The sequence below is a fragment of the Suillus subaureus genome, assembly GCF_016647635.1.
Source record: "Suillus subaureus strain MN1 chromosome Unknown BJ212scaffold_198, whole genome shotgun sequence".
NCBI lineage: Eukaryota > Fungi > Basidiomycota > Agaricomycetes > Boletales > Suillaceae > Suillus > Suillus subaureus.
The window spans coordinates 13,595-28,053 of record NW_024538754.1 but is presented as its reverse complement, the minus strand read 5'-3'; the positions used below and the strand labels follow the sequence as shown (position 1 = coordinate 28,053).

At 45.7% G+C, this 14,459-nt stretch overlaps 2 protein-coding genes across 2 annotated transcripts; one reads left to right on the top strand and one right to left on the bottom strand.

Annotated features, from left to right (window-relative positions):
• Nucleotides 1-372: 372 nt before the first annotated feature.
• BJ212DRAFT_272116 (rhamnose mutarotase) lies at nt 373-1,145 on the bottom strand. Its single transcript, XM_041342794.1, has 3 exons — nt 985-1,145; nt 637-924; nt 373-580 (listed from the first exon to the last, which is right to left on the bottom strand). Exons 1-3 carry the CDS (start codon nt 1,024-1,026, stop codon nt 536-538), a joined length of 375 nt encoding a protein of 124 aa, XP_041185536.1. The 5' UTR covers nt 1,027-1,145; the 3' UTR covers nt 373-535.
• Nucleotides 1,146-2,634: 1,489 nt separating this feature from the next.
• On the top strand, nt 2,635-2,922 carry BJ212DRAFT_1405129 (uncharacterized protein). Its single transcript, XM_041337400.1, has one exon. It carries the CDS (start codon nt 2,687-2,689, stop codon nt 2,840-2,842), a length of 156 nt encoding a protein of 51 aa, XP_041185535.1. The 5' UTR covers nt 2,635-2,686; the 3' UTR covers nt 2,843-2,922.
• Nucleotides 2,923-14,459: the final 11,537 nt, after the last annotated feature.

Here is a 14,459-nt window from a genome sequence, read left to right as displayed (position 1 = left end):
GGCCTCCTTCATCTTCCCATTTTCCGGAAATTGACAGTGGTTGGAACACCAAAAAAACGACAAGTTAATCATCTTTTGTCGATGCTAGCGGTGGCATCTTTCCGGGTGCCAGTGGTAGATTTTCAAACGGACGCACCGTTGAAGAAAGCTCACATGAGCCGGATTGAGTCGTTGCTCTCAGTTGTAGGAGAGGTCACTTTTTGTGGGTAAGTGCTTCGCTATCTCGACTCATGCAATTTGAACCTTGCCTTGTCTAGAAACGTGCTTCAGTTCGATGAGAATCGGAATTCGCGACGAAGGGGGAAGTTGAAGCTACGTTACTCGAGATAAGTATACACATACGAAGTACACGCCGATGAATTCTACCATATCTTGAAGTTAAGTTCCGCATCGAGTTCGAGCAATGTAACCAGTCAGATCCCCGTCTTGGGCGAATTTGCCTTATTCTCTGCCTTTTCAATATTGGCACAGTGCCTTCCAACTAGTCAATAGCCCGAAGAGGCAGTCAATCTCATTAACGACAGCTGTCAACATATCATGCTGAAGAGCCTCCCTCGAAACGGAAGACTTCTTCTACGTCCTATTTGCCAAATTGTTCAAGGAAGCGAAAATTCCCTGTCTACAAAGCAGACTCACCGTCCACCAAGGGATTTCCTTTCCACTCCCAGATGCGCCGTCATTAAAGCTTTCCTGCATACTATCTGTGAGCCTCCACCACCTCTGCGTCTCCTCATCCTCTCCAATAGCTTTCATATCTTTCTCAAAGTCACTGCCTGTGTACTTGAAGTTTGCGATGAGCAAATTCAACGGTGGATAATGGTTGATTGAGTAGTCCACGATGTGGTACCGTCTAAGGGCGTTGAGGACGCCAGGCCAGACGTTCCTGTGGACCTCTTTGTACGCGTCCGCGCATTCTGGTTTGAGCTGTGATGAACGGTCAGGGGGTTTGGACATTTATTACAGAAAGCGAGAACCTGTACGCACCTTGATTATCTGGCAAATACGCTTGGTATGTGGAGTAGACATGGAGGGAACCACTGAAACCTTGTAACAAGGCGTTAAGACCCTTGATGCCGCCAATTAGCAACCAATCAGGCCAACTGAGCATCGTGACTACGGGGTCGGCCCGGTGGTAGCTAAAGCAGGTAGGGGCACCGGCCTCCTAGTTTTGTGGGAGATGAAAGAGAGAAGCGGCAAGACAGACAATTATACATAGACTGGTAGTACATCTAGTATGATCTCCCTCGATACGGGCATAAAAATGTCACATCTGTCGGTGGACAACAGCCTCGTAACACTGGAACGACCTAAAATAAATACTTATCAGTCTCCAATCAGACACTGTATAACAGAAGTCACATCATCAAGTCAAGGATCACTGTGACGGCGGGAACAACTTCAAGCCTCTTGCTGTCACTTTCGAACTCCGACCACTGCTTGTACTTTTCAACGACCAAGACTCCTTCGTACATAGAGCTCTTTAACCGTTCAACGTTCCCAAGAACTCGATATGACCGAATATGATTTTCTCTTCAAGGTCCGTAGTCACTCATGCACATGGTTTCCACGGCACTTACCAGTTTCCGCTCTACAGGTTGTTCTAATTGGTGACTCTGGAGTTGGCAAATCGTAAGCATGTTTCAAGTTCCGTTCATCGTTTCCTAGCTCACAGTAGCCTACAGAAATCGTAAGGAATAGTGTATTTATCAGGGGACGCGCGACCACTCATATACATCACCCAGTTCTCTCGCGATTCACTCGTAATGAGTTCAACCTGGAGTCGAAATCAACAATTGGTGTCGAGTTCGCGACCCGCTCGATTACTGTCGACGCTAAGACGGTGAAAGCACAGATATGGGATACTGCAGGCCAAGAGCGTTACCGCGCGATCACCTCTGCGTATGTGATCACTCTCCGCAGTTAGAGTTCACTGTTGAGGCTAATGTGTCTACAGGTATTACCGTGGTGCTGTTGGTGCTCTGTTGGTGTACGACATTGCTAAACATGCAACGTACGTCAACGTGACGCGGTGGTTGAAGGAGCTCCGGGATCACGCTGACTCGAACATTGTTATCATGCTTGTTGGAAACAAGAGTGACTTGAAACACTTGAGGGCAGTTCCCACTGAGGAGGCAAAGTCTTTTGCAAGTATGTCTGACACGAATCGACTGTGACTGAATCGCTCAGGTACTGATTTTCTGACAGCGGAGAACGAACTTTCGTTTATCGAGACTTCGGCGCTGGACGCATCAAATGTCGAGTCAGCTTTTCAAACCATCCTTACGGGTACTTTTTGGTCTCTGCATGAAATGGCGTTTTACTGACGTGTTCCCAGACATCTACCGGATCGTCTCAAGCAAGTCGCTTGAGCAGTCTGCTGACCCCATCAAGGGACCCACTAGTGATACTATTCCTGTAGCGATTGACTCATCTACACCTGCAACAGGTAGCAAGTGCTGTTAGATGGTGCTGCTGTTACGTTTTGTCGCTGTAGCCTTTGCTGTAGCAATTGGGCGGGTGTGTCTGTAGTTCAGCGTGTATAGTTACATTTTTTCTTCCTCTTAATAGGACTCTGCTTTGTGTACCCTCGAGACGGTCGTGGTGAAGGAAACAATGACAATTGCTAGCTGTTCTTCCACGAAAAAGGCAAAAAGGTTTGCGAGCAGCACGACCCACAGCGCGTCTGATGACATGCCCTGATCTCCTACGACTAACTCGGCAGATCCTGCAGGTTGCGGAATTGCTTCCCTGGCCAATCAAGGACCGATTATTCCAAGTCCGATTACACCTTTCGGCGCAAGGAACGTGTGGACACCAAGTTTTCTGGAGGGGACAGTCTTGAACCAGCGCACTCATGGGTTGGATCGCTGGAAAGAACTATCTCGCATTCCCGGTTTAGGGCCACTACAGCCGCTTCGCCATTGTACCATGCTTGGTTACCTTTCAATTAAAATATCGACATGACAATATTTCATCCACTTCATGAATTGTCGTTCTGCCATCCACGATCCACATCCACTGCCCTGGCATGATATATAAACAGTAGGCATTTCCTCTGCATCTTCATCACCTCTTGCTCATTATCACATCATGCAGTCAACTCAGACTAAAAACTCTCCTTCGAAGGAGTTCGCACACCCCGTTCTGCATGACACTCAGTTCACCACGATCGCGCCCTCTCAGAGCTTTGCTCATTATTCACCTAGATTACCAAGTAGTGACGAACTGCACGCAAGCGTTCCTGACGCGTTTGCTTTTCACAAACAGGTACGAGAATCGTTCTTTGTACTTGGGATGCAAGCCGAACACATGGTGCAGGTCCCTGGCCCCGCGCAATATGATTTGGAAGAGGACTCCAACGACATTAATGGCAACATGCACTATGTGCCTTACGATCTGCTATACGCACCACGACCCATGCCCGCTAACTTCAATAGCATACTTGCACGCGATGACTGTGCCACTCCGATCCCTTGGCAAGACCGACCGACTTTTATTTTTACCCCAACTCCAACCGGATCGAACAGGACGGCCCTGCGAGCCGCTCCCCCTGCGCCATTTGCCTTCTACATACAGAGAGAATATATCGAGGTGGAAAGTATCATACCGAAGATGATCCACCAAAAGCTCGTCGATATCCACGGTATGCCAATGTACCCGCCGCCTTTCTTTGACATGCCAGACACTCGACTATACTCTCAATTCATCAGCAACTTCTGCCGGCACAAGGACGCTGTCACCTGCCGCTACTACTCTACAGTCCCTCGAAATCCATGCTTTCCTGATGACCTGGACTGCCCGAGGATCTATCCCATCAAGCTCTTGAATCAGCTTCACAAACACCTTGAAATATACAAGGACGCGTTTCCGGAGCCACTTCCTATAGTCATAATTCGGAACAGCGAGGTCATATGTATGAATCCACCATGTTGGTATATGTATGGCGTAATCGTGCATGTTCCCCCGACGGAACATCCCAACACCGAGAATCTAGAAGACACTCTATGGTCCATGACTCTTAAGCGCGGCGTTTCAGCTTTATACAGGCCATATTCAGGAGGTCAACCGAGTGTGGCCACGTCTCCGGTTCAATTCGGTAATATGATCTACTCCGCCGAGGAACTAACATATTTCAACTTCGCTGTCAACGTGTTCATGGAGGTTCCGAGCTTCCCAGGGTCTGGGGTGAAGGAACCTGAAGCAGCGTATAAAGGTGCATTTATACTTAACGTTCTTGATCACCCTATGGACCCAGCATGTTGGGCTGAACTTTCCGAGGACCGGAAGATGGACATATACGGGCGTGCACCTCAGCTGTTCGGTGACGTTCCTACTTTCTCGAAGTGTCCGAACTTTCCGGCTGTCAATCTGCACTTCCAGAATTGGGATATGAATCTCCTTGGCGTCCTGGATGATCTCAAGTTTGGGACGGTCGACGACAGTCTTGATGCCGGCCAGTGCAAGGAAGAGGAACTAGGATCAGTGCTGGACTGGACGAGTGATTCTCTGTGAAACCTGTTAACGACATTTCACAGCTGTCACTCACAATTCTAGTCGACCCTGTGTTGACGTTGCTTATGGTCGTGGTTTGACCATTATTATTGTGCATGTTTATTTGATGCTCCAAACCCTGTTGACCGGCCGCGCTTTGTATGGTATGAATAAAATTGATATTGTCAATGATCATTTCCTTGAACGTTTTTTTGCTGTCCTTGTATATTGTCGGTGGCTGCAGCGCTGGAGAGTTTGCTTATACGCAAAACGATGAAATCCCTAATTAGTGAATGTCTGGCGTGGCCTGTGTGATCGTTCCGAAATCCGATTGCCAGCTAATATTGCCGGCTTACCGTTCAAGGGCGTGTCAGAGGCTCGAGCGCTGAGCCGAAAGTGATGTCTCAGGACTTCTTCTGCTTACCTCCTGCAACCTTGACTTTAACGTTAACCATTCCTTGACTCCGTCATGTCTCTCCAGCCATTCATATCCTTGTATCGGTATGCTCTCGAACCCATAGCACCTTTCAGCTGGTTTGGTATCAAAGTCTGCTCCATTGAGCTGGTAGCCGCCTTGCGGCTTTGCACTGCCCTGAGGCAGGCCAGGGAAGATTTATATGCCAAGTATCAGCACCGCGCTGGCGATAAACAGTCTGTGGAGGAGAGGTCCTTCCTAAGAGACGCATGTACCTCGCTCACGGTCAAGTTTGGAGGAGAGGCCATCATAAGTACTTTACCGACTCGAATCCACGCTATACATACTGACTACTCTCCACGTTTGATCAGGCTCTCTAATCGGTGTTCCTCCATCTTTCGTGCTCTCAGGTGTCCCCCCCGGCGTGTACATCGCCGCACAGGCGATTGTAGAGTATATCCCTGCTATACCGCCCATGTCGCTCTTCACTGAGCTTCCGCTATCTATTGTCGACGGATTCACTCGAGCGTTGCTTCTCTGCAGCCTGATACCTAAACCCATTATCACCCATGCTTCCCCTGTTATCGCATCTTCCCCATGGACTCTTTTGCTCTCCTCTCTCGTACGTTGTCCCTTCCTAATCGTGTCTCAATCTCTCTAACTCCCTTTGCCTACAATAGGTCATTGCTAATGGAGGCATCTTCATAACCAGCATGTTCTCCTTCCTAGAGCCTACCCCGCTCACACTTACGACTCCCGCCGCGATCAAGCCCTACGGCTGGACGACTACGGACCTCTGGTGTGCCCCGTTCATCACGGGGCTCTATGCCCTCCTTACGCAAGCCCAGCCATTCTGGACCGAGCTCCACACTGTCATCTCGACCGTCCTCGGAAACACGGGCGATAAAGTCGGTCCTATGGACCCAGAGGCCGCCCGTGCGGTGTGCGCGCTGATTCTTGCGGGAATGTTTACCACCCGGACTGCGAAGAACTATGGGCTTGTTTGGAAGAAGGGTGAGTTCCATTAGTCGATCTTATTCTGGATCAGTATTGATGGCATGTGCAGGTGTTGCTGAGAAGATCAAGATACAGTGAATAACTAAAGGGATACTGGTTTTATACACTCCGAAGATGTAGATGTGCACGAAATTTATGAATGAGATATCCCTGTTCTACCACCACCAGTTGTCGTGACCGCACAGATGTGTGTTACCACGCAGCACATGCTGGATGAATGGCAAGGCGGAACGATCATGGGAAAGTGCATACCTGGGTGTCACTATAAGAAAGGAGCCGACGTGCTTCTTCAGCCACTCTTCCTATGCTTTGTATTGCTCGAGTATGGTCTTAAAAGACCAGAACCGAGCTTTCATATTATAGCCTCCACTCACGAGCAGTGCTCCAGTGATGTGGGAAATTACAACACAGTAAACCCGCGCGGTAAATGGAGGGGGTATACTTATGACCTCTTGATACGTATCTCAATGACTTTTCCATATATAGTAGAAATGCGACAGGGTTAGGGTCTGATTGGTCAGAGCACAATCATGGCTGGGTAAACTTACAGCCATGTCCCCCACACCTGTGAGATAATTAACAGGAGACTGTCTTCAAGCCATATGCTAACCAACAAAAATTACACAGGAGATAATGTTGAGTGGATAAAGATGGGAAAGAGGCAATATGTGGCATGTCAGGAAGCACCATGTCAAAATTAGAAACTCTGAAACTCCTCATTGCCTGTGACAAAGTGTAGTCATCATTGTGAAAATAAAATAAAATAAAATAAACTCCACATGGTCACAAATTGGCACCCTGGTATGAAAATTTAGAAGTGAAATTGAAACTTACCTTACAAGTTACCTTACTGTGAAATGTACATGTATGGACTAAATGCAGAATCAACCAGAGCAAGGTAAATAGTCAGCAATGCTGACCCCTAGTAGCATATGACCTTGCAAGCAAGATGACCACAGTGCCATCTCATCTCTCATGATCTCTTGGTATCATGCTCTGGACATTTCTGACCAGCCCAAATAAATAATGGGATTCCGCATAATTATGAAAAGCACTGTAAACTCCACTTGAATCTACACCACCAACTGCTGCATTGGGCTGTAGAGAGATAGTGTGAAAACCATTTGTAACACCTTGGCAACAGGCCAATATGAGTTTGAATAGAGACTTAGTACATAAATACATAAATTATGGTGTAAAGCCCATAGATCCAATGCTTATCAAAGGGTTTTTTTCCTGCCTGGGTAATAGATTGGTTATAGCTTATAATTGGTCCAATCCCAGACTCGTCCATAGATCTAAATATTAAACCTATGGTATACCTATGAAAAAGCTTGCATGAACATCCTGTCCAAGAACTCTATAATGAGCTCTAAGTTTGCTGAGCTAGCATCTGTGTTATGAACTAGGATGGTTCAAAACAGTCAAAGTTCAAAAGGGAACATTCAGAGACTGAATTCTCCTTCTCAAAAGGAAGAAGGTCTAAGACTAACAACAAGGAGTGCTTGCTATTAGAATATCGGTTCAGACGACTAAGGATTGGAGGTCCTTAGTGAAAGATCAGGTAAAACCTGGTAAGATTCGGCAAGTAAAAAACTACAATGTATAGAGTTGCCTATTTATAGTGAATAGCTAGGAGAGTTTAGGGCAGGCATGAGTAAGTAACAATACAAGTGAATGCCTAATAAGGATGAATGCAATGGGATCCAAAAGTGGTAAGTAAGGAGATAACAGGATGAGATCATCTAATGACAGCAAGTAGCAATCATGATGTAATACAATGTGAGATAAGGGAAACAAAAGAATAGGGGTGTACATTGATTGTAACAATCTGTATTCTACACAAAATACATTTGGTTCTATTTACCTAAGCAGTGTGAATGCAAATACATTATATAGAACTTGAATTTCACAAGAACTGCTTTCTGCAAAATACATGTCACACTACAATAATTGCTAGACAGTAGAGACTGATTAGGACTTGGCACAAAGACTTAGTGAAATTTGTGATGAGATGACCTGCTGGTTGTCATATATAAGTCAACACCTATTAAATACAAGGGCTTATGACCTAATGGTTTGTGTGCATAAAGTATGTATATTGGTCAATAGCAAGCACTTGAGTTCAAATCAGAGAGGCTACATTTTAAATTTTAGTGCAATTTCTTTCTTTGGCCACAACACCACTTATAGGCCTGTTTCCCAGCTCTCACACAGCTCTACATGAAACCTCTCACAGAGATAGTGTGAAAACCATATCTACATGTATTAAGCACGAGATGCTGCTGGGAATGGGTGTTATTGTGTGTTCTGTCTCTTTGCTCAGTGCTGTTCAATGTTGTACCACAAACTTCAACGACACCATTGACTTCCTCTTCCCACCAATTCTTGAAGACACTGAAAGCTGTCTTGATCATGCATTCCTTTCCTCTATGTTGATGGATTTTCGATGATAAGATTCTAGACAAATTTCTGGGTGATTTCCAGAAGTTTCACAAGTGATATCAATCACACATTTCACTCATGAAGCCATGCAGAATCTTATTTTAGCTTGGACAGGCTGAAAGAAGCTGAGCAGACTTGATTGTTGAATGCACCAGAACACACACAACTATCTCCTGAAGTATGTAACCTCTCGGTAGAAATGGGGTTGGTCAGAAATGTGCGTGTGCGCATCATCATGCTGCATTGTCACTTCCTCAAAATCTAGCTTCTCTGTACATTTGAAAGTCATTGCATCCACTGTATTCTTTTAATGCTAGATACTGCGTAAGCCCTCAGTGTGATGGAACAAACTATATTGAATACCTAGATACTGTGTAAGCCTAAGCTGTAGTCAGTATCTAGTGGTGGACCAAATAATAAAAAGGCTTACCCTCAGTGTGATGGAACAAACTGAGGGAAGGTGAGAAAGAGAAGCAGGATATATATATACATGGAGGTTTGAATTCCAAACAGTGACTCCACTCATTGCGTCATCATCAAGCATAGCACCAATACTCCTCCTTGATGTGATGAGCAGTCACACTCCTCCTCAACTTCTCACTGTAAACCCAAGCAGGCATGAAGACATTTGAAATTCTTTTACGTGAGGGCCTTAGTAAATATATTGGCAGCATTATGCATGGATTTGACGTAGGAGAGTTTGAGCTGGCCACGAGTGACTCATTCACATAGGGAATGCACCATGATATTGATGTGTTTAACTTTCGAGTGATATGACACATCTTTGGAAAGCATGATTCTGCCAGTGTTATTGCAAAGTAAAGGAGTTGGGGATGATTGTGCAAATTCAAGTTTGAGAAGCAAGGTGCACAGCCATGTAAGCTCTTTGGCCGCATCAGATGCAGCGACATACTCTGCCTCACAGGTTGATAAAGCAATGGTTTTCTGTTGCCTTGCGCTCCAGGCAATCATGCCTGTGCCCATGGTGAAGCAGTAGCTGCTAATGGATTGACGGGTGTCTGGACAGTTGGCATAGTCGCTATCAGTGAATCCCAGTAGATGGGCAGGGTGTTCTCCACCTAGGACAAGCTTAAGAGTATGAGTCCCTTTGAGATAACAGGTGACACGTTTTGCTGCATCCCAGTGTACAGGACTGTAGCAATCAAGGTGTTGACACAATTGCTGTATGGTGTGTGTGATGTCAGGTCATGTACCTATGGCAAGATACATTAAAGAACCCACAAGTGATTGGTAAGGTGTCTGTGTCATGAGGTCGTGTTGAGCATTGGTAGTGGGAGCATGTGAACAGCGTGAGAGATGCAGGCCAGTTTCCATTGGGGTAGAGACAGGTGAGGCGTTGGACAAGCCAAATTGTATGACAATTTGATCAATGAGTGCAGTCTGCAAGAGGCTGATGGTATGATTGAGTTGGTCACAGTCGATAGCAATGCCAAGACAGAAACATGTGTTGCCTAGGTCAGAAATTTGCTATTTAGTATGTAGCTGTGATTTGAAATTGGAGATGATGGTTTTGTTGCTGCCCACAGTGAGAAAGTTGTTGACATGCACTGTGATGAGGAGGATACCTGCATCAGTTTTGCAATAGTAAATGCAGTGTTCACATTTAAGATGCATGAATCCCCAGGTGATCATCGCTTTGTTCATGGTGCAGTTCCATACAAGACTGCCCTGTTTCATTCTGTAGAGGCCCTTTTGAAGCTCCCAGACCCAGTCCTCTTTTCCCAGTTTGAGGAAGCCTTCAGGCTGGTACATGTAGCAAACCTTGTCAGACTCTAGTAACCCATGAAGAAAGGCTGTTTTGATGTTGATTTGATCGATTTCCCAGTCTAAGGCAGCTCCAAGGTGGGTAAGAACACAGAAGGATTTGAGGCATGCTGTCGGTGCAGAGGTCTTGGTATAATCCTGTCCCAAAACAGCAGAGTACCCATGACAGATGTAACAGGCCTTAAAATGGGCAGGTTGTCCATGCTGGTCGCATTTAAGCTTGAAGATAGGGTGACCTCACATAATTTTATGACCCGGGAGTATAGTTGATCATGGTACAAGCTTGTAAATGCCAAGGTCTTATAAAGAATCAAACTCGTCTTTGAGGGCTGCCTGCCATTGAGTTGAGTGTGCTGAAGCCATTGCTTCAGCACATGTGGATGGGTTGTCAGGGTATTTGTGTTGCAGGTTATCAGGCATAGATGCAAAAAGATCAGCCAAGGACAAGAGCTCCTCCTCAGTGAAAATGGTAGTCATAGCCTCAGGGGATGTCGCCTTAAGGCATTCCACAGCCGAGAGTGAATCTAAGATGGCACATTGTGTTGCTGAGATATATGGCTTACCGTCCAAAGCACATTGTTGTTCAGATGGCACAGGAGCATGGGTTGAGCATCACGGAGGTGAAGCCAAAATAGATGGAGCATGATGAGGAGTGTTTGATGAGGGGGAATCAATGTCCAGTATTTCCTCAATGGAAACAGAATGAGATGCTTGTGCAATAGGTGTTGTCATAGGCGAAGGTAAAGTAGCCCCTTGTTGATGTGGCTCAATAAAAGACACATGATAAGATACAAATACTTTATGAGAGGTGTGATGATAGCACCGATAAGCCTTCAAATTGAATGAATAGCTGATAAGAGTGCATTCAACAGAGTGGCTGTAAACTTTAGGATTGTGGTGATTTTGAATCAGGATGAAAGCCCTACATCCAATTTCACGCAGGTGAGAAAGGTCTGGTGGGTGGTCATACCAATGTTCAAATGGGGTGTGACCATCTTGAGATGTTGAAGGTGTATGGTTGGATAAGTAACATGCTGTTAGGACAAATTTGTCCCATCTGTTCACTGGGATGTCACAAGCCAATCTCATCACATGAGCTTTACCCATTAAGGTTCTGTGCAGACATTCTACTTGACCATTGTGTGCTGAAGTATATGAGGCTGTGAACTGATGTTCAGTACCATGTGAGAGGAGCCACTCTCACATGGATGCTGACTTTAGTTCTCTGTTGTCGGAGTGATAAGTCCCAACTTTGGTACCAGTTTCGACTTCATGAGTGAGTGCCCAAGCTTGAAGTGCAGGAAATGTGTCAGATTTTGAAGCAAGCAGGATAGACCAAGCATAAGAAGAGTGATCATCAATAATATCCATGATGTATTTATTACTGGCTGTGGACACAGTATCTGGATTCTCCATCAAGTCCACATGTACAATGCCCAACTTTCTGCCTGCTCTAACACCCTGACGTGACTTAGGAATGCTAGAACATGTCTGTTTGCCAAGGATGCAAGCATCACACTTAGGTGGGATGGGAGAAAGATCAATAGGCATACCGGTTGCATTACTGGAATGTGTAAGGTCATATACAGTGTGGTAGTTAGCGTGCCTGAGGCAGTGGTGCCAGCACTCGAGGGTTGGCTTCTGGTGGGCTAAGAAGGCATGATCTGCAGACAGCTGTCCACCAGATAGTGCATAAAGATGGTGTGAGGTGAGAGTCCCAGATAGCATGTGAGTGCTGTTGCATGACTGGACCCAGCAGTTGGTAGCATTGAAAGAGGCAATACAGTGGTGTGCTTCACAGAGAGCAGACACAGAGATCAAACACACCATAGCTGCAGGAATGAACAAGACATTGTCAAGTGAGATGTGGATGCCTCTGGCAACAACCAGGCATATAGTACCAATGCCAATAGCCTGGATAGAAGAACCACCAACCCTGTTAATGGAGCGAGGCAGGATTGGACGAAGGGAGAAGAAGTCATCCTCCTCATTGCTGATGTGCACTGAGGCACCGCTATCAAGGAAGAGTGGGACCACAGAAGGGTTGACAATAGTGTGCTTACACTGATTGGGAGCCTTATATGTGAGACCAGCAAAGTCCACAGGACAAGTGTTGTGGCGCCAGTCCAGGCTGGTGGTAAGGTTATCAGGTGACACAAGGGGAGTGGTATAATCATCTTCCCCAGTGTCAGATAACTTGCAGATGAACACTGGAGTCATGACATCACTGGCCAGTCTGGCAAACTCAGTGGAGGTGGGTGTATTGGAAGTTTCAGCAGCAGATGGAGTGGCAACATATATGGCCTCATGACTCTCACTGTTGAGTAGGTAAGCACGACCATTCATGTCATAACACAGACCACCTGGCTTGCCAGTGGCTGCGGTAGGCTTAGGTGCAGTGGTTTTACCTGCAGGCTGTCCCTTAGCCTCATGAGCTGCACATCTATGCGCCAACACTTCCTCTTGTTTCCCCTCCATAGCACCTCCTTTGCCAAAGCAGTCTCTCATTGAGTGACTGGAGTTGCCACAGGTACTGCAAGAACTGCATTTGTGATGACTACCTCCCTTACTGGTGGCAGCTAAGGCCATGTCACCACTCTTGGATTTTGCAGTATCGAGCAACTGTTGCTCAACATCAAGGCAAGAGTGGATGTGGGAAGGACCATAAGGGTTAGTGATAGTGCTGGTGGTGAGAGTGTCAGCAATATGATTCTGGACATGCAGAAGATCCTCAGCCATAGCATTGAGCATCATAATGGTGAGGAAGTCTTCTTCCTTGGGAATACTGATGGTGTAGATGTGATGTACTAAGTCATGGAGAGTAGTGCTAGTGGTAGAAAGCCTTTCTGAACAAACGTACTTGATTGCCAATGCTTGTTGAATAAGGAGAATCTGGGCAATGGGTCTAACCTTCTCATGATGTGATTTGAGAGCATCCCATGCTAGGTGGGCATTGGTGTATCCATGAAGGAATTCTTGTTCTTCAGAACTGGAATGGGTGGGTAAGGCAGCCATGATATACAAGTTGTTGAGATCCCAATGCCCCACACTGGAGGGATCCAGTGAAGGGTCAGGGTGAGCAACTAGTCCAAGAATATACCCCTCTCCATGTTTGAGTAAGAGGTAATTCTGCATATGGTTGGACCATATGCCCCAATTGTTCTTGCTTCGATCAAGAACCTCAATCTTTTCCAGATCAGTCTGGCTCAGCATAATGGCTGTGATTGTAGCTTGAAGTGTAGACATGGAGACTGAGGGTGGGATGACAGATGGCGGACTGAGAGATGTGCCTTTAGTGCCAGAGCTCTTAGAGTGAGTATGGGTGGTAGTTGAAGGCATAAGGACAAGAGGCAGGAGATCAAAAATGAGCAATGTGCAGGTATATATACTTGTGGGCAACTGCAAGTGATTTGCCTCAACCTAAGAAGGCAAGATTAAATGTTGAGATGACGTTGATAGACATTGATAAGATCCCCAAGGGTTTAATAACCCAGTGGGTTCATTCCAGAGGCTTGTTGAGTACCTAGTTGGTAATTCCGCTCCTCAATTTACAAGTGAGCAGGGCTCATAACCTTTTAATGCTAGATACTGCATAAGCCCTCAGTGTGATGGAACAAACTATATTGAATACCTAGATACTGTGTAAGCCTAAGCTGTAGTCAGTATCTAGTGGTGGACCAAATAATAAAAAGGCTTACCCTCAGTGTGATGGAACAAACTGAGGGAAGGTGAGAAAGAGAAGCAGGATATATATATATATATATGGAGGTTCAAATTCCAAACAGTGACTCTGCTCATTGCATTGTCATCGAGCATAGCACCAATATATTCCATACAAACTGTGCTTGACCTCTGGATTGATCTCTTGGCTCATGGTTGATTGTGCACAGTGTTGTTGAAAATAAGAACAGACACAGTGTCTATTTGCAGAGATGATGCTGACATAGTATTTCCTGAGTTGTTACTGTAAACACAATATATTGTTGTCCAAAGGACAGTCCTTGTAATAAATATTTCTCAGGGCTAGTCTACACCTCAACTATTTTAGGGCTCTACCATAGGTTTCAGGCAGTTGGTGGTGTAGCCAGGCACACCCTAGACATACCCTATCTTAGACTTACATAACCCTGAACTTTCCATTTCCCAGATGTCCTCAGAATACTGTACCTCTGTGTATAGAGGCAACTGTAACACATCACAGGGCCTTGGTTGCATTGCTAATTTACCCCACCATAACATGTCACAGGGGGTCAGTTGCTAACTGTAGGTACATTGTAGAATTCAAAAAATCTGCCACAAAAATCAC

Bases quoted from the DNA above. Each gene is read 5' to 3' on its own strand.
- BJ212DRAFT_272116 (XM_041342794.1), bottom strand. From the start codon at position 1,026: ATGTCTACTCCACATACCAAGCGTATTTGCCAGATAATCAAG. The intron at 925-984 runs GTGCGTACAGGT...CGTTCATCACAG, and splicing joins GTATTTGCCAGATAATCAAG to CTCAAACCAGAATGCGCGGA. The intron at 581-636 runs GTGAGTCTGCTT...TTTGGCAAATAG, and splicing joins AGGAAATCCCTTGGTGGACG to GACGTAGAAGAAGTCTTCCG.
- BJ212DRAFT_1405129 (XM_041337400.1), top strand. From the start codon at position 2,687: ATGACATGCCCTGATCTCCTACGACTAACTCGGCAGATCCTGCAGGTT.